This window comes from Acipenser ruthenus, chromosome 16 (genome assembly GCF_902713425.1).
Source record: "Acipenser ruthenus chromosome 16, fAciRut3.2 maternal haplotype, whole genome shotgun sequence".
Classification (NCBI taxonomy): domain Eukaryota; kingdom Metazoa; phylum Chordata; class Actinopteri; order Acipenseriformes; family Acipenseridae; genus Acipenser; species Acipenser ruthenus.
In genome coordinates, this window is record NC_081204.1 from 26,831,346 (window position 1) to 26,855,492 (window position 24,147).

At 37.8% G+C, this 24,147-nt stretch overlaps 1 protein-coding gene across 3 annotated transcripts; it reads left to right on the forward strand.

Annotated features, from left to right (window-relative positions):
- The first annotated feature begins 891 nt into the window (after positions 1-891).
- LOC117411820 (exocyst complex component 1-like) lies at positions 892-22,432 on the forward strand. Of its 3 annotated transcripts, XM_058989204.1 has the most exons (18): positions 892-1,135; positions 2,133-2,266; positions 4,706-4,830; positions 5,977-6,136; positions 8,817-8,995; positions 11,893-12,120; positions 12,843-12,975; positions 14,087-14,196; positions 14,749-14,898; positions 15,943-16,045; positions 16,559-16,680; positions 16,953-17,066; positions 17,716-17,774; positions 17,930-18,161; positions 19,470-19,653; positions 20,474-20,673; positions 21,095-21,286; positions 21,834-22,432. In XM_058989204.1, exons 2-18 carry the CDS (start codon positions 2,143-2,145, stop codon positions 21,993-21,995), a joined length of 2,577 nt encoding a protein of 858 aa, XP_058845187.1. In that variant the 5' UTR covers positions 892-1,135; positions 2,133-2,142; the 3' UTR covers positions 21,996-22,432. The 3 variants fall into 3 exon arrangements, with proteins under 3 accessions (XP_058845187.1, XP_058845185.1, XP_058845188.1); XM_058989202.1 differs by lacking the exon at positions 892-1,135 and having other exon boundaries at positions 1,937-2,266; XM_058989205.1 differs by lacking the exon at positions 892-1,135 and having other exon boundaries at positions 1,937-2,266; positions 21,837-22,432.
- Positions 22,433-24,147: the final 1,715 nt, after the last annotated feature.

The following is a 24,147-nucleotide window of genomic DNA, read 5'->3' on the forward strand; positions in this document are numbered from 1 at the left end:
ACAAACAGCATTCAACTAAACAAATCGAGGCAAGAATCTGTTTGAGATAAAAGTACACAGAAAAGGCTAAACTACTGACATGTAGTAAAAAATTAAAAAAGAGATACCAATACGTTTTTAAATATAGTTTAATTTGCATGATTGTGGGACAGATACTAAACCTTAAAGGAGACAAGGTATTAAAAAATATTAGTTTTGACGTCCCCATTCTCTGTTGAATGGAAAAAAAGAACTTTTTTGCATGTTAACACAGTGACCCCCAGTGGATACAAAACGTTACTTCGAGATATTTTGTTGCAAATAACGTGATGTCCTTTCACTGCAGATCCAAATACTGTATTTGTGTTTGAAATATTTGGCCTGTTTTTTCTCTAAAGAAGTTCTAGCTGTCATACTGGCATACACGTGTTTCCATGGAAACACGAAACTTCGCCAAAGATACTACTGTATTCTTATGGAATATGTTGACTTCAACATTCCACAAACGGATAACACACATATTTTCCCATAGCTAGCTTATCTATTAAAGTGCATGCTCATTTTACACTTCACCAAACTCACTTTTTCTCAATTCCAGTTCTTTTATGTTTAGTATGTTTTACTACACTTTACCATTAACATAGCATGCTGCTGTCATTTCTTTTTAAAAAAAAAAAAAACAAAAAAAAAACGACTGCACCTTTATAAATACGAAACCTTCAGTCCTTGAGTTCATACTCCCTATGTCTTCATGGAAACACCACATATAGCAGGAAACTAGGAAACTGGTTTCTAGATTTCCTACTTTGTTAAACGTTTAACATTGCAAAACAAGATGCATTTAAGTTTTATATTTGAGGATGTTGTCTCCATCGAAACAATGCTACACTGGGTGAGAGCCTGAACATCACACTTCCTGTGTCTCCATGGAAACACCTGTACCAGCCGCTTTTGAGAACTTTGCTTCCTGTGTATCCATAGAGACAGGAGCATGTCGGAACGTGGCATTCAGAGTACATAAATAAATACTGTACATACTTTTGTTGAACATTTAACGTGAATTATTGTACTTAATAAGTGAAATAATCATTGTTCCAGAATATCCAGACTTTAATCGTTTCTATGGAAGATTAATATAAAGTTATTAAAAAAAAAGGTAAGCAAAAGAGCATTTTTTCTTTCAGACATACATATTGATTTCAAATTAGGAAATAGGGGAATTCATTTTTACTTTGAAGAATGTGTAAGGAAGTGACCTAATTACATATAGTTCAGTAAGCAGATAATTTATTAATTTATTATTTTTATAGTTCAACACACAGCAGTGTCCGAATTAATAAATGTTGCTTCATAAAGTCGAATGAAACTGGCTGAATAATGTTACATCAACATTGAATTACATACTGCTTTTGAAGGTTTCCATATATTTAACGAAAACATTGACAACAATTGAAACATGTGACATTTTGAAATTAAATGTGAAACACTGTACTATTATTATGGCTTCCGGTAAACTTTTGCGATATAATTTTGGAATTTCTTTGATTACATGATGTTAAATAAAACATCTAAATTATGTTTATTTATTTATTTTAATTTCAAGTGATGCAAAACATGGCCATAGCTGTAAATAAATAAATAAATAAATAAATAAATAAATAAAACAAGTGAAACATCAACCTAAAACTAGAGGGGACCAAGAAATAAAAAGTATACCCATGGGATCTCAGAATAGGTTTTGAATCCTCTTCATTTGTTATTGTATTGACCCAACTCTGCAGTTAGTTTTCCAGCAGCTGTCACTATAACAAACACTGAAACCAGCATTAAAAATGTTGTGATCATGAAGCTTGAGACTTGGCCCTTTTTATAACCAATCAGGACATAGCGCTGCACAGGACTGTTTGAAACCACTTCCAGCTAGTGCATTGCTGACTCATATAGAAAACCTCAGACATCTAATAATGACATACATTTCTTCTAATCAGACTGCACTTCATAATGCAGGAGGGTTTTCATGAAAGGGGTTGTATCCTGAAGAGTTTAAATCAATCCAGTGATTAGATCAGAGGTTACATGGATTTTGTGTGGTTGACCTGACACACTGAAGTATCAAAGCATTTTAGTTTTTGATTGGTGGGTTTCCTTCCCAGCAAGATCGTCATGACCTCCATCCGGAACCTGCTGCAGCGGGAGATTTTCACCCCTAAAGAGGAGAGGCTGCTGGGGATCGTTCATGTCTGGAAGGGGGGCAAGAAAAAGAAAAACTCAATTTTGTGTGCAGCAGGTGAGCGTTCCGCTTTTAACGCAGAGTTAGAACAACATTGGGAAGGACATGGCCCAGCCATGCTGTGGTATACATTAAAGGACTAACTGTTATCAGAGGAAGATGGTGTCATTTGATTTAATGATATAATGCAATCAGTTAAAATAGTAACTTAGTAAATAGTTGAGCATTTAGTATCAACTTGGTAGATGCCTCTAAAGCTAACATGACTTTTTTTAGAATCTTAAAAAGGTTATTTAAATAGGTGTATTTTCTTTGACTGCCTTGCTCAGCTGCTGAGCATACACATAATATACAACATGAGTCGTGTTTAAATTGTGAAACCACTGATAATGTAAAATATAAACGAAGTATGGCTCAGCCAGGCTGGGTGATGGATCATGAGAGCTAGCGTTGTTTTTTTTCTTTTGGTGTGAAAGACTGCAGCCCAGCAGGGTTACCAACACATTCTAAAATAAACCTGTTTGGAGCACGGGAGGGTTTTTTATGCTTCACACTGTAAATCCAGCTTTCTCAAAGCAGTATGTTTAGCAATGTTCCTCCCCACCGGCAATCTAGAGTTGTAGTTAAGTCATGTTGCTCTAAACTTGCTACGACATTTCACAATATTTTTTTTCTACCCACATCTAATAAAGAATTTGAGAAACTGCATTTATTTATTTATTGTCCGGGCTCATGTCAAGAGCTTTAATGGCATGAAGAGGCATGAAGGCTTCCCCTCACAGCTCTTTGTGCGCACCTCTGTCCAGACCTGAATATCTCTTTATTAGGACCTAGGCCTCTCATAATCAAAGACAGACAATGGTGCTGGATTGTGTGGTGATTTTGTGCTTTGGTACACTTGACCTGAGCTTGATTTTGAGGTGAACGGCTAGTTACACCACACAGTAACAATTTCTAAAGTGTCAGATTTGTTCAGGTCTGAATAGGCCAGTAAAGGCCCAGTGTAGCTAGCAGTAATTTGCTAAGTTTACAGTACATGCCCAATCTAATCAGATTGAAGATACTTATTTGAGGAATCTAAAACACTCTGTAGTTGCTGGAATCAGGTTGGGATTTTAATCGAATTCAATTACAAAGGTTCAGAAGCATTGATTCCTCCAAACGCAATTATGTTTTTTACTCTATGCATTTGATAAAAAATAAAATAAATTATAGTTACAAGAGGATTGATTTCTTGTGCATGTAAACATAAGAACTGTATTGGGTGACTGGAGAGCAAGAGCAAAAATGTGGAAGTTTATTGTTGACCCCACTTGTGGTTGTTTTTTGGCACCTTAGTGCTTTAAGAATTGTCTACTGACATATTCCCAGTTTTATTATTGTACTGTTATTCTGTCTTTAAAGATTGTGAGACATAATGAACTTTAATTGTGTTCTGTTGATTGTGAGGTTAGCAATTGTTACCCTGTCTCTGGGGACTGCTGGAGGGGAATGTTGTCATTCTGGATTTACAGGTGCTATTATCCACTGTGACATTCTGAAGAGTGTAGATATCATCCTTGTTGCAGACGGCTAATAAAATGGATCTGACCAGTACAGTGAGGTGTTGTGATTTGCATTGAAATATTTATCACAATACCAGCCAAGACAGTTAAGCAGAGATAAAGTAAGTGGGTGGCAACATGTTAGCTTTCCTTTGATCCTCTTAAGAATCTTCCGTCTTCAGAAATAAGGATCTAAATCAAGTTCATAAAATGTAAGACCATCAACACATAAAAATAATCTATAATGGGCACCATTTTTTACTGTACCGAGAGAAATACACTAAAAACACTCACTTAAATGGCTAAATGTATGACTTTTATAAGTTTGATGCACAATGTCCGGTCATTCTTCTAACTTAAGATGATTTACAATAGGTTAATATGTACAGATGATCCTGCCTAATGACAAGGTTATTTTACTGTAGTGCTTAGCATGCATCTCGAGTTGCATGTTTCCATTTGCTGGTATCATTTCCCATCTAACATTGTAGTTTAATCACCCGGAGAGATCTTGTCATGCAAGCAGAGTATGATTTCATGCTGAACCAGCATTCCACAGATGCAGTGATTTATGTCTCAGGGCATACAGTTACAAAAGCACTCTTAGCCCTGATGTATGCGTCATTTGTGTCAGCACTTACCCACTTGTTAGGGTGGATATTGATTTTGGCTAGATTTATTATGGGACGACGGTAGTTAAACCCAGAAGGCATACTTGATGCATCCCTGGTTTGAATTAAATCAGTAACCTCCTAAACAGTATGGATCTGATTATAAAAACCTATTGATTATAAAAACCTATTTTCCTGATGGCCCACACGTGGGGTGCATTAACAAAACGCATATGTGCAAATTTAATTTTTTTTATTTTTACAATCGGTATATATACATTACTTAATCCAACTATGAGTTTCAGAATCATTACGTTTCTTTCTGTTTTCTTCCTGGGCAGTGACTTCTGAGCTCCCTGTGCAGATCTCCCTAGTGAAAGTGAAGTCAGACCGCGGGCAGTATAAGCAGTCTACATGCTGGGCAATGGAGGACCTGATGCTGGTAGATGGGAAGGATGCAGTCAAGGTCAGAAAGATATCTCACATTAACACAGCTTGAAAAAAAAGATATTTACTGTTACTGTTGTAAATGTATGGAACTGTCTTATTGGAAAGTACAAAATAAATAAGAAGAAGACAAATCCTTTTATTTTCAAACCTAGTTGGCATAATAAATATTTTATTAGGGTTCTGCAAATTGGATTTTCCCCGTTGTTGTAGAATATCAAGTAAATAGATGTTTCAGCAACTGCCTTCATTGTGACTTCATAACACTTTTGTCTGCTTGACTTCCCGTGTGATAGGATGTGATACCTTGGATGTCTGCTAGCTGTCATTAACGTTATGCTTCACATGTTTTCCTGTAACTTGAAAAATTGAAAAAAAAAATTAGCTTGTTATAGACAGGCACAAGCTTACCTTTTTATGAATGGTAGAAAGCAAAATACATAAAGTGAAATAGCTTTTGTATTTTTGTATGGTATTTCAGAGTTGCATAGGGACAATCTCAAACGTAAGTAAAAAGAAAATAGGATTTAGAAACGCAAGGCAGAATTATTTTTTTAACACTCTTTAAACTCCTTTTTTTTGGTAGAAATTCATCTTTCCAACAGGAATATTAAACAGGAGGATTGAAATTTACTTTCACATCACTGCTTAAACAAAATTGATTCTGCATTTAGTTTATTCAAGGCTGAATGTTGAATGCAACCAGTAATCTGCCTTAAATACACAGTAGTGGGACTCAGTAGTCAATCAGTGTTCGTGACTACACAGGCAATACGGGGAGCATTATGGGCTAAACAGACAGACACCGTTCATCTTGTATTGACTGTATAATTACTATCATCAAGCTTCTGTGCAATCCCTGTTACAAGCTGAAAAGTCATTAACAAAAACAATATTAGATACACCAGGTATTTCTGGCTGTGCTTCTCATTATGCACCAGTGGTCAATGTGACCATGGCAAGCTCACCATGGCAAGATGCCCTTATAGACCCCAACCTCTCTTTCACTGTAGGGTGTCATCAGTCTGTCTCGAAGGTCTGAAAGTGATTGACCCGATGGGTAATTATTTTTTAGACAGTGTGAGTCCAGACCATTAGTCAGCTCTGTGACACTCCTGCTTTTAATAGGCTGGTATTGAAAATAACAGTTGTGCTTGCTCCGCAGGATACGGCTGAGTTTGATTTCCACTTGGACAAGGTTTATAAGTGGGTAGCCAGTAGCCCTTCAGAGAAGATTGCATTTATGACCTGCATGTGGAAACTCAACCAGCGATACCTGCAGAACAAAGTCAAGTTCATCAACATCAGCCCTGACATCCTGCAAGGTAAAGCTGTCTCCTGAAATGTAGAGACACGTTCTCTTTGGTGCTTGGGGGAATAGCCGCTTGTGTTTAAGATATGATCTCATTTTCCTTTTGCCAAAGCTCATAATTCTTAGCTAATTTCTTATACATTCTTATACAGCTTGTTTCACAGACCCTGATGAGTACTAATCTAGGACTTACCTTGGGTAAGGTAGTCCCAGATTATTGCCAGAGGGGGTCTGCGTGAACCATCCAATACTGCAGCTACTACATCTAACAATGTCAAGCTTTCTTTCTTTACTCCTATGCAAAATTAAAAAAAACATTATATATATATATATATATATATATATATATATATATATATATATATATATATATATATATATATATATATATCCTTTCCTGTGTAGTTTAATAATACAAAACATATTTTAAGAATAATAGTAGTAAAATGGGGAGACAAAAAGAGTGCTGTCTTATGATACTAAAACTGATGTCAAGGACAGGATTCAGGAAGCGAGAGGAACAGGCTGTAACCACATGATTCATGCCAGGTTGAGCATCAGTGTGTATCATCAGCACTCAGGCAGGAAACCTACAGCAGACAACACCCTTCTCTGCTTCCTGTTCATTGTAACCTTTCGCTACCTCATACCATGTGCGGGTGAGACAGACATCTCCTTGAGCCTTTCCTTCCTGGTACCCTTGTGCAGGCAGTGAAGGGTTGTACTGTATGTTGCACAGATACCTGGAGCAGTAAATTGGAGCACTTCAAGATCTGTATTGTAACAAAAAGTGGACAATTCAGGTGCATTTGTCAGAGGATTATACTCTGTTGGATCTGATACCCTTTTTGCAGTGTTTATTTTAAGCTGTAATCATGTTATCCAGGTTAACATACATTTTGGCCAATTGAAAAAACATGTTGTTTTTTTTATGCAGGAATGTTTTTGTAGAGAATTAAAACGATAGAAGGACTTGAACCATATGGTCTTGTCTTTTTACTATGTAACTTATTTAGGCTCATTACGATATTACCACTGTATGTTATACCAAACCTTTTTCTTAAAACAGCTGAGAACAAATTTATTTTTGTATTCTACTGCTGAAATTTGCCTTACTACTTATATGATATCATTACATACTTTGTTTCTTCATTTTTGAATACGCTGCAGTTACTTTGTGTTTTATAGCCTTATTTTTCATAAAACTATTTGGAATAATGACTTAAGTGTCACGTAGTTCCCTTAAAAAACACAGACTGTACACAGAACACAGTTTTATAACTGCCAGCAACACATAAATGAATATGAGCATGGTTAAAGGTTACAAAACAGTTCTGAGCAATAACCCCAGAGCTGATAAGATACATTTTAGTGACATCAAATATTTATGTCCTCAAAATTGCTTCCCAACACTAAGGTGAAATCTCTCGTCACCTTTAGAGCGAAATAACAGTTGCATGGAGACAAAAGAGCTCAACTGACAAAATAAGGATGATGAGATGCGACATTGCGGCCTGCATTGTAGCTTTACGTGGCCCTTTAGTCCTAAATTATTCCTGAAGAATTACAATTGCTTCACCTTCAATATTTCTTCTTTTGACCTTTTTTATCTGTTTTGGCCTGGAGTCTGGATTATGCTAGCAGAGGTGGTTTTATCTGGAATTGGAAAAGTAATGGAAATATTTTTTTGTAATAAAGTGTATATAAACATGGCTTAAAACAATATTAAATGCCTCTCAATAGCAACAGAACCTTGTCTTAAGTCAGTTTGACCAGAATGAACCAATTTATCCTACAACCACACAAAAAATGTGTACAGATTACTGCTGGGGAAAACTGATCAACAGCAAATTATTGTGCAAAAGTTGTTAATCAGGGTATTTACTTGTAATTTACAAAAAAAAAAAACCCAAAAAAACAAGGACACCATTTCATTCAGAACCATTTTTTTTTTTTTTTAAATATAAATACAAATATAAATACCACGGATATACAGTGCATTTGTACAGATTACCAGGGTTAATTTAAACAAAAAAAAGTTTTATGCTAACAACAGATTAATTTCTCGATTGGCAAACATTATTTATCCAACTTTCAAAGACATTCTTTAAATGAGATATTCATGTAACAGACATAAAACCGTCAGTGTTTCCTGTAAAACGGAAGAACGCAGCTTGGTGATACAGCTTGCCGCTTATGTTAAGTCTGCATGCAGTTTTATTTTTGCAGATCGGGGGATTGTTCTGTAGCGTTAGCAGCTTGGCTGGCTGAGATTAACATAAATCAGCAGTGATATCCTGCCGCCCCCTCACTAAGCTATTTAATATGCAGTAATGGTTAGGCACAAAAACAGTTTTTATTTCTTCTTTCATCCACAATTATTTGTTCACCTGAAAGGCATATGCCATTATTGTGTTGTGAGGGTCAGCTTGAATTGTCATTTAATCGGATGTATTGTGAGCTTACAGTACTAGCAGGATTGTATGTACCTGATAATCACCCAATACTTCATTAAACACTCACTCATAACATCTTCAGCTACAGAAACCAATTTCTGACAAAGTGTTCTTCTGTGTTTACAAAGAACACCAAAGGAATATGATTCTGATAAAACCCTTAACCACCTGTGAAATAGGTTGTATTTTAATCTGTTCTATGTTGATTTTGGGAGTTGCCCTGCTGTTTCTCTGCAGAGACCCAGGTTCTGGAGGCCGAAGTGGGGACAGGTGAACCCGCTGGAGAAGGGTACCAGCAGCTGACGGTCAAGGAAGCAGCAGACATTGAGCTGCTGATGGAGCGGAGTGAGCTGGCTGTGTCTGATGCTCAGGTCTTTGCACAGACACTCAGCACTGACCTGCAGGTGCTTGACAAGGTAGGAGATTGGATGAGGAGTAACAGGAGCTGTCACTGGATAGAATCTGACTTTCTGAATTTAATTTAAGGACCTTTTTTCAATCTACAATTAGAAACACTTTAGAAACATTTATAGTACCCACTTTTGTGAAGGGTTACCAAAGGGGAGCTGGAGTTCATGCTGTGATAGATGGCTAATAGGAGGCAGTGTGGTCCAGTGGTTAAAGAAAAGGGCTTGTAACCAGGAGGTCCCCGGTTCAAATCCCAGCTCAACCACTGACTCACTGTGTGACCTTGAGCAAGTTACTTAACCTCCTTGTGCTCCGTCTTTCAGGTGAGATGTTGTTATAAGTGACTCTGCAGTTGATGCATAGTTCACACCCTAGTCTCTGTAAGTCGTGGATAAAGGTGTCTGCTAAATAAAAATAATAGTGTCTATCTGTCTTCTCCATCTATCTACACTGCTATGCAAAAGTCTTAGACATGTTGCATTTTCTACTCTGATGCATTATGAGCATCAACAATTTACTCAATGGTGTTTTTCCTTCTTTATGCAAGTCAAGGTTGTTATAATAGTAGAATACACTAGTGGAGGCTTTGAATGAATTGATGATGCTTATAATGCATCAGAGTAGAAAATGCAACATGTCTAAGACTTTTGCACAGCAGTGTATCTGAAGATATTTTTTTCAATATGTATTTTTTTGTGCTGAAACATTTATTTTAATTGGACATACGCTGTAGCAGATACAGGACACCTGCTAATCAAGTTTCCTCCATTTCATTATCTTTACTAACATTGTGACTTCTCCTTTTACATGTGTGTTTTTTATTTTCATGCCAATTGTAAATTGCAAAGAATCACAGTACATACATTATGTAAATTATCTTTGCCTCTGTGTTGGGTATGTAAGCTTCTCTCACACCTGCGGTGGAGGAGCAGTATTATTTCCTACTGTACCTCTACTGTGCGTCTTTACTGACACAGAATTGCCAACTTTTGCGAATTCATCGCAAGACACGCGATTTCTAAGTTAAATTAAGACCTGCTCGCGATCTTGCGACAGTACTACTGGATCATGGGATTTTTCGCTTTTCGAAAGATATACGTTAGTCATGGCGGAAAACTCAAAGAAGCGCAAACACTGTAGATGCAAATTCAACCCAGACTGGAGCAGTTGCTTACCAGCTCCTTCATACTGCTAAACATGCAACACTCCAGGAGCTGTCCTTGCAGTAGCTGTCTGCGCAGCAGTAACAGTCATGATAATAGATAATGTTGTTTGTAGTGTTGAATGGTGATCTGGATTGTCTGGTTTTGTTATGCATATTGAGAAGCACTAATAGAGGTTTGTAAGAGATGTGAGGTGTTATAGACTCAATATAAGCTGTTGTTAACGAGGTTTAAAAAACAACTGAAAATATTGGTTGTCTCTTAGCATTGAAATATTGGAGTATGTTTTGAAAAATAAAATCTCGCAAATCGAACACCAAATCGCTTGATTTCTAAGAGTTTGTCTCATGATTTCTGCAGAGGTGTGGTTGGCAATACTGCTGACACAAGCGTCTAACAGCATATGTCAGAATTCACCGAGCCGCATGTGTTAAGTCTTCCTCGCAAAAAAACATGGTTTATCAGTTGATCTTTTTTTTTTTTTTTTTTTTTTTAAAGGTGTTTTTTGTGAGTTAGACCTGCCAACAGGTTGTTGGAAAAACAGGAAATGAAGATATAGACATTTGTACAGAAGTGCAAACCACAGCACTATATCTGAATATACCACATTGGATGTTTATAAATATGTACAGAGAGTTGAAATACTGTAGTAAGACAGACAGGTAGAAAAAATAGCTTTTTGTTCATACACTGTAATGTATTTTATTTTTGAAATACTTAGTAAATACTGAGAATAAAACTGGTTTCTAGCTACTAAGTTCATAGTCATTGGTCTTTTTTAGTGATCTTGCTAAATAAACAACCTTACTATTTAAGACTGATATTTAGCACCACAGAGGTAAAGCATTCACTCATGCATTTTACTTTTTAACTGCTGTTCCCGCTGGATAAATAGGCCTATAGGCCCACAGTAGGCTCTGAAAGCATGTATGTACAATACACGGTAATGGAGAACCCAAAAGGATGTACTGCATACTGCATGTAGCACAGTAGATACAATTTAGGTATTGCAAAAAGAAAGGCTCTGTTATATGTATATAAAAACGACTATTATGTAGTACAGTCTCTGGTTCTGTTCACTAATCACAGGGTCATGTTTATTAGAAGCACTGTTAAAGTCAGAAAATTGCTAATCATTAGATTATGCACCCAAACAAATGCAGCAAATAAACATGCCTTGATTGTAATAGCAATGTGATTCTAATGTGCTAAATATTAGCTTTCCTTTAAAAAAAATAGCCATGTGTGGATTATGCTCTATTAAATATCTTATTTAAATACATGTTATGTGTTAAATGTGTTAAATATTACAACTAAATAATATAAATCTAAACATCTTACATGGGAAGGGCAATTAAGCTATGATATTTATTTATTTATTTTTTGTATATCTCTATTGTGTAACAGCACTTTTGCTGACACTTTTATTGTCCTCCCCAATACAAACTGGGCTTTGGAGTCAAGCACTATAGGTTGAAAATGCATTTTTAAAAAGTTAAGTCGCTTATGTTTTCCCATTGTGATTTTACAAATTTTACCTGTCTCTGATCAATCAATGATAAATTCTAGACCTCACATTCTCTCTGATACACAAGCTGTAAGTATGAGGTAAAAACATAAGGGAAGTCAACAAATATTTTGGCTTATGTCAAAATGAATAATTGTGTGTGACTGTATTGAAGTGCTACAGCGTAATTCAGCTTTAGAAGCTATATTGACGTGCTGTACTGCTTCCCACCCAGGCTAACATCATGGCGATCATGGAGTCAGAGAAGCAGGTTAGCCAGCTGGTCCAGCTGATTGATGAGGGCCTGATGGAGGTGCTGTGTCTGGAGAATACTCTCCGTGTTCACGACGAGCTGCTACGCAGCGTCAAAGAGCAGATGGACAGCATCCACAAAAGCAACTACTGGCTGCAGGTCATCGACAACAACCAGAAGAAGCTGCAGAGAGAGGTCACTTATTTAGCGGTAGGAACCAGCTTGTCTACATAATAATAAATAACAATTTGCAATTGTTCTACTAAATTGCCTTCTGATACAATAAAACCTTCTGTAATTTGAATTTACTAAACATCTACGGGAGATTAACTGCAGTAGTTTCCAAGAGACTGTGAATGGTGTTAATAATTCTGCTGTAGATCTCCTACAGGCATACCACTAAACCTTTTAAACATTTGGTGTTGCAAGGAGTGGCTCATCGGAAAGGTTATGTATGTGTCTTTGTTATGCAAGCCTTTGAACAAAAAAAATAAAAAAAGAGAAAGCAGCAAACTAAATGAATCTCTTTTTAACATCATCTACACACTCTGCCCTCTCCCAGCTTTAGTCACATTTTCCGACACCCACACAGTCTTGTTTTCTATGCAGAGCATAGAAAACAATATACAATGCATAGCTAGGTGAGAACTGAGACTGTAAATGTTATTCATCATGGTCAATTTAGTTACAACAAAGTTGGACCAGAAAAGATCAAAATAAATGCTAAATTAATGTTTTAGCACATTGAGCAGTCTAATTTCTTTTGGAAATGGAATTCATATTAATGTACAGCTATTATTTTCAAGTGTTACCATATAGAGTATATACTGCATGTAGTACAATTTAGTACTGTATATGGACAGTATTTTAACTGTACTAGAACTATTTTGCCTGCTTTAAGATGGATGCTTCTTTATTGGTTCTGTTGGTAGGATAGTCTGACCCTGAATGATGAACATGTCTGGGCTTTGAATTATGGAAGCCTCGACACCACTGAACATGTAGAGGCTTGCAGCATTGCTGCACAGGCTTTATCCAGATGTGCAAACACTAGCCTGGCACCAGGTAATGACCTTCCTTACAGTAATATTAAAATATAATATATCATATTACGTTTAAAACTGGAGTTCTATCTTTTGTGCATGTTTCATACATGTTCTTAAAACATGGTTAAAACATGGTTACTGTTTGATCGGTTGTGGGGATAAAAAAAAAAAAAAAGAAATCTTCATAATGAGAAGAGGTTGTTTGGCTGCTAGAACACCATTCGCCCAGGGGCAGTATCTAATAGTTTTGTAGTGACACCTGAGTGTTTTACTAGTGAGATTAAAAAACCAAAATCTAATTCTCTGAAAAAAAACCTTAAGGCTGAAATTGCTTATTTCAACACAGGAAATCATTAAACCTGGGAAACAAATTCAACTTTTATTACATTTTTAATGTCAATGTCTCAATGAATGGTAAGGATTACATTACAGCAACCCGTTGCTAAGGGTTGTGAGGGCTTCTTGCAAATGATGTATTCAGATGCTTTACTTATCATAGTGGTGGGTATTATTACACTGTAAACCTGACCAGTGTGTTGTGACATATATTGACCTTGTCCAAGGTTAAGAAACCTGCATATCTATTCATCTTTTCACAGTTGTCCCGGAGAAGTATAATAATAACTGTTGCTAGTTGATTTAGATTTCTGTAGAAAAGGTAATTCCCCCAAGGCTTTTCAAACAATAGAATCAATGCATAGGCTTACGTTTTTTAATCTACTCTAGGTACCTGACCTATTTGAGCATTATACAGCACTATGAAACAGCACATTTGTTTGGTCAGCAATTCAGCAGCAGGCATTTTTATTATATTATTCATATATTTGTTGTTTTCCAAACTCAATTATCTATTAAACCAAAATGTGATAATAATGAGCCCTTAAAATCCAAGATAGATGCAATTTGTCCAACGTTGGTATAGTGATTCTTCAACTGATCAAGTGCTTGATGGTTTTATTTCTGTTCTGTCATTTATTAATGAGGTTCACTGTTTACTTATGTTGGTCAGAAGTTTTAGATGATCCTTCAATCATGCAATTCAGAATTCAGCTCAGCTTTATTGCTGCCTCCTATTGATTGTCCTTTCCTATCCATTCTATTTGTTTTCTTTTCCTTTTATTTTACTGCAGAGCACCGCAAACTCCAAGGTGTGGCTGAACAGTTAATAAAGTTTGAGAGCCTGCGACAGAACTTTGAAAAACGCTTTGTCAGTCACCTCAACAAAATCATTGTTTTACAGGTAGGAGACACTCTACTTTGGGTGGACTAGAATTGTTCTGTGCCAGGCAGAGATTGATAGAATAGGAAAAAATCAAACTGGAATGATCAAAAATAAGTTAAATCAGAACACACACAAAATAAGCAACTGTTGTCTGACTCTCGTTTATTTTATACAAACATATCGAAAGATTCAACTTTGCTACAATATAAAATCTTGACATGACCTTGATTTCATTAAAGCTCTGCAGCTACCACCACTGCATAGAAAGAGACTGCAAATGCCATTGAAATAATCAAGGCCTTTTCTTACCTCTAATTAGCATTAGCAACAATACTACTGCTGTGTTGAAGATGTTGGCTTCCTAGACCGTAATCATGTTCTGTGCTCTACTTCTGATTGCAGTTAGACCATTGTTGTAAGTCTGGCCAACAATAACACATGAAGTGGCTGCAGTAGGTACCAGAAAGCAACAGCAGCACTTAATGGTCCATTTAAAGCAAGATTGATTCACAGGTCTGTTTTACTCCAGTGTCAAATCATTATACTCACATTATTGACATGTTTTTAAAGGGGATGGACCAAGGTGCTGCTCCACATGAAGACGGTGCTGATTTGGTTTTGCCCCAACACACAGCTTTCCACCAGCAGCTGCTGCCCTATGTGTCACTCATGGGCTGGCTCAGGAACTCCAACCCTGTCATCTTCAATGAGCTGTACAAGGTGGGCAAAGCAGTTTATCCCAAGCATTCAGGTTATTTTTCATGATTATAACTAAAGTTTCAGAACAGCTGACCACAACCTTTTTTTAAAATAACCTGTCTCTCTCCCATATTGAATTTTGAAATGTACTATGCTTTTCTCGTGTTTGTGCTATGTTTAACATCACATGATGTATTTACTTTGCTTTATCATGTGATAAAACACGATTAACTCACATGCTGTCAGTGTGCTTTTACTGTATTTTGCTATGCTTTTAATAATTGCATAAACCCAGCGAATCTTAAGCAATATTACTGTTGAGGAAATATTTAACTTATCTACAAGCAAAGCACATTGCCACTTTAGTTTCTGTTGAATTCAAGTATTCTTGGTTTTAGATACTGCAGCACCCTATATTACAGACTCAGCCTTTTGTTTTGCTGCCATCTGCTGATAAATAACTGTAAATGAAAACCCCTGATCACATTTTTATAAACTTCCTAGGACTATAAGCATTGCAGGTTTTTTTTTTTTTTTTCATTATCTGAGGCATTATTTCTCAGTCTCTTAACTCTATTATTTTTAATCAGCTGCAGTATATTTGCTATTTGCTGTTTATATCTGTGTAATTTATATTTTATTAGTGCAAGTCTTTTATTTCACTTGATTTCTATAACATACCTTTGCATCGTTTCAGATCTATGTTTAATAACATTAGCTTTTGTGTGCTCTGTGTTATAAGGAATAACTGAAACAAAATATGCTCTAAAAATGTGAAGTGGTTGTTGTTGTGTTTCCATTCTAATTCTCTGGTCCATTCCACTGTTATTTTTAAATTACTAATTGTTATCTGGAGGGCTATAAATCCATTATCTGTACTATACAACACATTTCACACGTACTTGATGTGTTCTTCACAATATAATTGACGTGGTTAGCTGGTTCCTCATCTTTTCCGACAAACTAGAAATTGTGCCGTATATTTGTATTCATCAGTGATCTGTAAAATAACACTGTGGCCTTTTCATGAGATGTTAACAATAAAACTGCATGTATTTGTTGCAGGTCTATGCTGATAACTTAGGCAAACTTTATGAAAAGCAAATGAAGGATGTATTTGACCTGGCAAGGTTCAAAGTGTGTGGATTTAAGGACAGTAAACGATTGGGTAGGTACTGGATTTTTATTTGTGAGGTAAAACCTTCAGCTGGTAACTTCAGGTAATCATAATTTATAGTCACAATCTAGTAAATACTCAGTAAGGATTATTTATTTATTTATTTATTAATTATTTTTTATTTTTTTTAATGGATTGAAACCGCTACAAATGTTTATAGTTCCTTTGGCGACCGATTAATTTAGGTCAAGGCTGTATTTTTCCTTTCACTGAACTGTTCTCACAAAATAAATTGCTTTTCAAAAATGATTGAACAGAACAGGTTCTGTGAATTTGCTGTGCTCATACACAGGTCCTTATCCCTATTAGAGGCTCACATCTGCTGCCACTTTACAGCTCCGTGAAGAGGTGTGGCTCACTGGTGAGACAGAGCTTCACAATCACTGCCACTGTAACACAGACATTTCACCTGTTACTTTAACCTGCATCTTTGAAATGGGGTTGTCAGCCCTGCTACAGAAACTGCTGCTCCCTTCAACAAGGTTTAAAAATAGTTTTTTTCAGGTTTCCAGGACAGTCTTGACAGAGCGACCCCCTCAAGTTCCAACCTGCCCCGGCCTCGACTGCGCTTCTCCACCACTGACCGGACAGAAGTGGACATGGCTCGCAGGGTGGTGGTGGATAAGGTCAGTGGAAGGGTCGTCTAACTAGCCACAGCATGGCCAAATAAATGCACTTCAGGGTTCAGTGAAATGATTTTGGGAGTCTCAGCCCACCCACGTGTACTTGTCCACACACCATCACAAAATCAACACATTATGCAGTGTTGCAGGCCAGGAATTAATGGAAGAGGTGAGGGGAAGCCCTTGTGGGTTAAGCAAAATTAAAACAAAAACATACAAATCATCAGATATCAATCAATAAATTAAATAAGTAAATGACCCATGCTTTCCCCCAGGTGCTGGAATTGGTACTGACAGAGCTAGAACCTGTTTGCATCGCAGAGCAGGAGTTTCTCACTTCTTTCTTTTGGTTGGAGGAAGAAGAAAACAAGCAAAACCTGTTTGCTGAGGTGAGTCTTAGGGGTTTCCTTTCATGGTTCTTTTTGGTGTCTGATGTTTGGAACAGTACATGCAGAACTGTGATTACAAAGTGGACAGACTACATACCACCGTATAGAAGGTTACATTCTGATCCTTTGGTACAGTCTGTTCTTAGGATATAACTAAAGTACTTGAGACCTGATCAGAGAAAGCCCTTGACAATAGATTGTAGCATTCTTACCAGCTGTTTACATCACTGACAGCAATTGTGTAATCCCTGGCATTCCAAGTGAAGAGGTTAAACTTTGAGCTAATACGGCTCCCTAACTGCCAAGGTTACCCCAACTTGCACTAAATAAAACAACAGAGATGTGTGACTTTACCATTACTCTCTTGCAACCTCTATATCTGGCTCCTCATTTACAAATATGATTCTTCTTTGATGCGCCACTTATACAGTAGTTTGAAGGGAAGTATGTTGTAAACACAATACCAAAGCCTTAAACAGAATATTTCCTAAGAATATAACATTGAATATAAAATTGTACCCTTAGATTCAGCTCTCTTATCAGCCCTTACTTATGGTGCTCGCTTATTAAAATAACCAGTAAGTCCATCTACTGTTAGGGTGAATGAGTGTTGCACATAACCATGTTACCACTGCTTGTGTTATTACAGACAACTTTCAATAAAAGATGTTCAGAAGCACCAGGATCTTACAAGTCCATGTATGATGAGTAAGTACGCTTGACAATGCTGGTCTCGTTATTGTTGTATCATAAAATAATGTAGGCAAATTGTATTATAGCCATTAGAACTTTGTTGGCACTACATTCTGTTGACTGGTGATGAATGGTGATGACGGTTGCATCTGCTTCTTCTCTGTCCGCAGGCTGGAGGCGGTGTCAGACCCCTGGGTGAGTGGGGTCCTTGGCAGCGTGGAGCTGGAGCTGCGGAGTTTGGTGAGCCTGTGTGACAAGGTGTACCTGTTCAGCTGTCTGTACGTGCTGAAGAGAACGAGTCAGCATCTGGCCATCAACCAAAACACTCCCTGCGCCTCCTTCCTCAACGCAGTTCTCAACCACACCCTGCAGCTGGGCAAGCGCAACTTTCAGCAGTGCATTGTAAGTGTGGTCCCCTAATCTATTAGCATTGTACAAGCAGAGTAAAAGCATGATAGAGCACAGGCAAGCTGTGTTAATCACTGTAGCTAAATTTTCCTCAATAAACACAGGCATTGATTTAAAATATTATTATTATTTGTTTATTTAGCAGACACCTTTATCCAAGGCGACTTACAGAGACTAGGGTGTGTGAACTATGAATCAGCTGCAGAGTCACTTACAATTACGTCTCACCCGAAAGACGGAGCACAAGGAGGTTAAGTGACTTGCTCTGGGTCACACCTTTTCTTTAACCACTGGACCACACAGCATGTGTTGCCATTTCTCTGGGTTTCTGTTTTAGGTAGATGATAATTAATTGTTTGAGGAGTTTTCTGCTGTACTTGAACCAGGTCAGGGTCTATTTTGGCAATTTTGGCTTGTGTAGAAAAAAGTTATCTCGACTATACGAATAACTGAATTTGTTCTCTGAGTTACTTAGCCACATATGTGGTATACAAGTAATATATGGAGTACTATACAATTGGTTTAGCTATTTATTTATTTATTTATTTTTAATTTAGTCGTTTCCAATGATTTTTACCCCAGTTTTCCCCCCAATTTGGAATCGCCAATTGAGTTATTATTGATCCTGGTTCACAGCTGCAACCCCCCAGCGACTCAGGAAACGGAGGATGAAACATGCGTCCTCCGAAACACGTTCCTGCCAAGCCCTCTTTTTTAGCACTGCGGATCCACAACAAAACCATCAGATCTATAGTGCCGGAGGACAACACAGACCTGAATGGCTCCACTGCAGACCTGCAGGAACCCTATCACCCACAGGGATCGCTAGTGCGCAGTGAATCGTGGATTGCCCTGCCATCCTAAGCCATCCCTACCTGGGCGGTCCTCAGCCAATTGTGTGCTGCCCCCTGGGAACCTCCGGTCATGGTCGACAATGACATAGCCTGGATTCGAACCTGCAATCTCCAGGCTATAGTTCGCATCCTGCACTCCACGCGGAGTGCCTTTACTGGATGCGCCACTCGTGCAGTTTTGGCGGTGAAGATTCAGTGAAAGCATGTACGTAGCTTGCTAGTTTTTACTGCTAGACTGTAAGGCTTTTAAGCTTTGGTTAACACTAACAGACTATAAGAACTATGCATCAGTTCCCCACAATTGACACGTTAAGTAATATGTGCAAGGTAAAGTCCTGGCTTGAGAGAGGGCCTGTTTATAGCAGTCTTAAAGATAGGATAGCAGAGGACAGATAGGTGAATTAAACTTGTCTTAGTGAGACAATATGTATATGTATTATTTTATCAGGAAATTCTATATCAAGAGATTGAGAATGCCAAGCTTCCTAAGAAAGTGAAGATTGGCATATTGCCATTTGTGACTCGACTCAAGGATTTTGTCACTCTGGCAGAAAACGTACTTGAAAATACTGAGGGACGTGGAGATGTGGACAAGGCCTACAACAAACTGTTTTATGCAGCTTTTAACAGCAGTGAGTACACAGAGAGCTAAACAATGCTACATTGTTGGCTGAGTGTTGTTTAATTTTTTTTTTAGAATCACATAGCTCAAATAAAGACAACTGTCGTTACTATCTTTGAGTGATTCAGTTGCACCAATTTACTGATAATGTGTAACGCTAACTGTCCATTATCTTTCATTAAGTGGATTCCTCAAAGTCATGAATAGTAATTTGCTCTACAGTATACTGTAGTATAGACCATGTGGAGGCAACATAGTTGAAATGTCATGCTTCATATGGCTGGAAAGAAATCATAAGACAGTGGGCAGTTCATGAGTAGCACTGAATTTATAGTAGTGGAAAACTAGTTTAAACTAGTTAAGACAGTTATAAAAACATTATACAAACAAATGTAGAAGGTGATGTAGGGCTATTTACTTTAAGAATAAAATCAATTTGGTCTTCTGTCAGTTATTATATTCATGTCTCCCTGTCCTCAGGTAAAATTACACCATATTAAAAGTGCTATTAAATCGTTCCATCTGCACAGTGCTGGCACACAAACGAATGACATATTTGACCACAATTTTTATACACTGATGCATAAGCAAATGTTTTGATTTAGTTGGGAAAGACTCAAGATAAAAGATAAAAATGCAAGTTCATCAAAGGACAAACTCAGACCAGGGGTCTTGATAGTGTTAAGTGCAATGGCCACATTTCTAGAAGAAACAAGTCATAATAATAATGTAACTGCCCGTTCTTGTATTATCAATTTCAGACAGTTTAGGAATACATTGCAAAAATATCAAGACAAGTTACTCACTCAAAACCCTTCTATTTTCTGTAGTTGAAAACATGGCTCTCCAGACCTTAAAGATGCCCCTTAATGTGGTGATGATGGTAAACTTTCACCACATTTACACATTCCTGCTTGAAATGAAGGTACCCAGCCTGGAGACCACGAGGAAGGAGGCAAAAGAGAAGTACTCTCAGCACCTGGAGCTCTTTGTCACCACTTACCTGGGGCTGCCCCTGGAGAAACTCAATGTAGGTTTGAGAGATTCACCAGGATTATGCTGTCACAGGGTAGAAGTATGCACAATATAAATATCCACAGTCATTATTTTAAACACTATACTGTGCTCCAGCAGCAAGTAAGGCTTCTTTATTTTCTATCTGTCTCAGGTTAGTAGGCCTCCAGCACTGGGGGGGGCACTGTTTTCACCAAGGACAGTGTAAACATTCAAATTGTATTTCTAAAGTACCTCACTATACACTTTATAGTTTTTAGCTCACTAACCTAATGGAACCAAACTGATACCTATTTCCATTTCCCATTATTGTGCTGCTGTCGTCAAGTAACACCAGATGGCAGTGCAGTTGTACCTGTGGTGTGCAGTCCCTCTAGCTGCCCATATTGCCCTATGTCTAGTTCTTGTAGCTAAACTGTTTACTCTCCCTGTTTCAGGAGTTCTTTGATGGGGTGAAGGCCTGCGTGGCTCATGGGATTAAAGAGGAAGAAGTACATTTCCAGCTGGCCTACAGCAAGCAGGAGCTGAGGAAGGTGATAGAGAAATACCCAGGAAGAGAGGTGCGCAAGGCACTGGAGATGCTGTACAGGAAGATCAACAGGCAGCTCTCAGAGGAGAACCTGCTGCAGGTAATGATAAGATGTTGCTAAAGTTACATTTTACATTTGTTTTGCAGGGGTGTTCACAATGATTTCAATGCAGGATTTGGGGATTTATAATGCTTAATATACACATTTCTTAATATCTTTTAACTGTTTGGAGGAGTGTATATACTGGGGGCAGAGCTAAAGGGAATCTTTATATAGCTGGAAGGGAATCTGGTATGTCGGAGACAGTGCTACATAGATCACCAGTATAGGAGCAGAGCTGCAAGGGAATTTTGGTTGTGGAAGAGAGAAGAATACAGTTGGCATCTAAATGTACAAAGTGCACAATATTTAGCGTTCTGTCCACCTTGCTGGCATCAGAGGGAATTGAAGTATATATGGGTTAGGGTATTGGGGTGGATTTTGTATTAAGGCACACTATAAAGGGCTATAGTCAGCCCATTGATGTTGGCACAGTGCCAGTCCACTGCTCTGCACAGTATCACCCATGAATTGGTTACAGTTTATAAGGGCCTGTGTTGCCGGGTGGGTTGAGATCCCTTTCCCACAGCGTTCTGGTTTGTGTTAGCAGGTGGTGTGGAGAGCAATGCAGGAGGATTTCATTCGTCAGTACCGCGTGATTGAGGAGCTGATTGAGCGCTGCTACCCGGGGTCTGGAATATCCTTGGAGTTCACTGTGGAGGACCTGCTGCAATACTTCTCTGCAGTCACCTGCTGCAGCCCACGATAGACAAGGAGAGTGAAGAGCATGACGGGCCAATATTACAGTCAAGAACCTGGCTAGAGCACAGACACATGGAACATGTCTCTCTGACTAAAATGCAAGTTACAGTAAATATTCTGATGTAGAATTTTAGTAAGGTATCTCATATAAGTTCAGATGTTTCAGCTGTACTGTGTAAATAATTGCTGAATAATGCATTTGCACAGGACGTTTAACCAAAGTACAGTTTTATATCTTTGTAATTACTACAGGGGATTGTATCAGACTGATGCAACGTGTCATGTTATATGTAGTTTTTTTAAAAGGCCACATGTTATGATGGCTTTGTGATTCTGTGTTTTTATATGTTAAATGGTATGGCATATTGTATGTAACAAAAGTTTTATAATCTGTCTTTGACCACTTTGTAAGGAAGGTTCTATACTAAATGTATTTTTATTGCCGTTCAATTGTTTGAATTGTATTTTTACATCCACTGTTATAATTGTATTCATTTGTTAATATTTTTGGCTTATATCATTTGGCTACATAGCCTCCCCCTCACTGATAACAATCTTGGGGTTAGCACGCAAAGCTGACAAACCTTCCACCTTCTTTTAGAGAGGTCCCTCCAAGGACAAAAATATTGAAAATATTAACACAGCATTGGTTAACAGTAATCTATGAAACCGCTGTTTTTCTGTGTGATTTTCATGTAACATTTTGTTGTTGACTACTTTAGCAATTGTCTGGAAAAACTTAATGAATCTAAATATTGATTTTATTCATTTTAAAAAAAGAACTGACTGGTGTTGCATCTCCACCTGTCTTTGCTGGTAAAACATTTCCAACTAAATACTGCAAATTGAGACTTTGTTCTTTTACATTTGAATGTTTTATTTAATTAGGCAATATAATATCCACAAACAATCCACATACAGTATCTAGACAGTTAATCTTCCAGTACACCCCAGCTATGCCCTAAGCTTTAATTATGAGGGTTCCATGGACACCCCGGAGTTCAGTAAAGATATAGGGCTGGAAAATCCACTGAGGATATGATCATCAGGTATTTAGGCCTACAGCCAATAGGTGTCAGTTTAGATTCAGCCAGATTATTAGCAAACATCTATGACATGATTGATTCACACAGAACATTTTAAAGGCTGCTGGGCACTAAATCTATTGTTTTAGACTTACTTCCTGGTGAATATGTCCAGATTGATTTCAGGAGGAAAGCTTTATTTAACCATTAATCATTTAATCAGAATAACCATTTGCTGTGCTTCTGCTCTTTGGTCCTTTACTTTCTCAGTCACTTCTACTATACCTATCTATTTAAATCTGTTCTCCATTTTGTATTGAATATAACATCCCATGTTTCAGGGGGCAACTGTATTGTAATTAAGACTAAGTGCTTGTGACTAGCAACAGAATAGGGTTTTCCCCTTGACTACTCTGTGAACTGCCCTCACTGAGGTGAGGCCGAACTGATCGACCTCCAGGGCCGGGAAGAGACGTCTAATTGAGAGAGGTCAGACTTGGCTGACGCTCTGGGGCCGCATGGAGAGCCTTGTGATCTATGCAGGGAGAACAAAAGTGCTGGAAAAGAGAATAAAGAAACAAACACATAAAGAGGGCCAGGGGTCTGAAGGAGGAGACTGGCACGGGTGCAAATGAATTGATTTAAGCAAGAAAATGGAAAACGAAATGTAGTTTCGTTTTGACCAGGGGTCCCCTCTGACCAGCGGGAACCTTCTTCTCGGAGGGCGAGATAATGTTGTTGGCCTCTATGGTAAAAACAGTCTGGGGTATATTTTGCTTCAGTGAGGGATTTGCATTTGCATTTTAATCTGTATACATTTATGGGCTTAGAACATAGAATGTGTCTTGAGAAGAAACCAAAAAGATATGAATATGTAATTTCGGTGCTGTAGACATGTAATACTGGGCATTTCAACAACCTTCTTCTCGGAGGGCGAGATAATGTTGTTGGCCTCTATGGTTTGGAAGTGAGTTTCACTTGACCCCAAAAGAGAACCCCCGGCTCCCCACAACTGCACCACCAATACAGAGAGAAAATGGTGTTATAAATGTTAGTAATTAATTACACAAGTTTATTTTTATTTTTTAATCTAATCTAACCACTCAGCAGAGAGGAAAAAAAACGTTTTTGTGG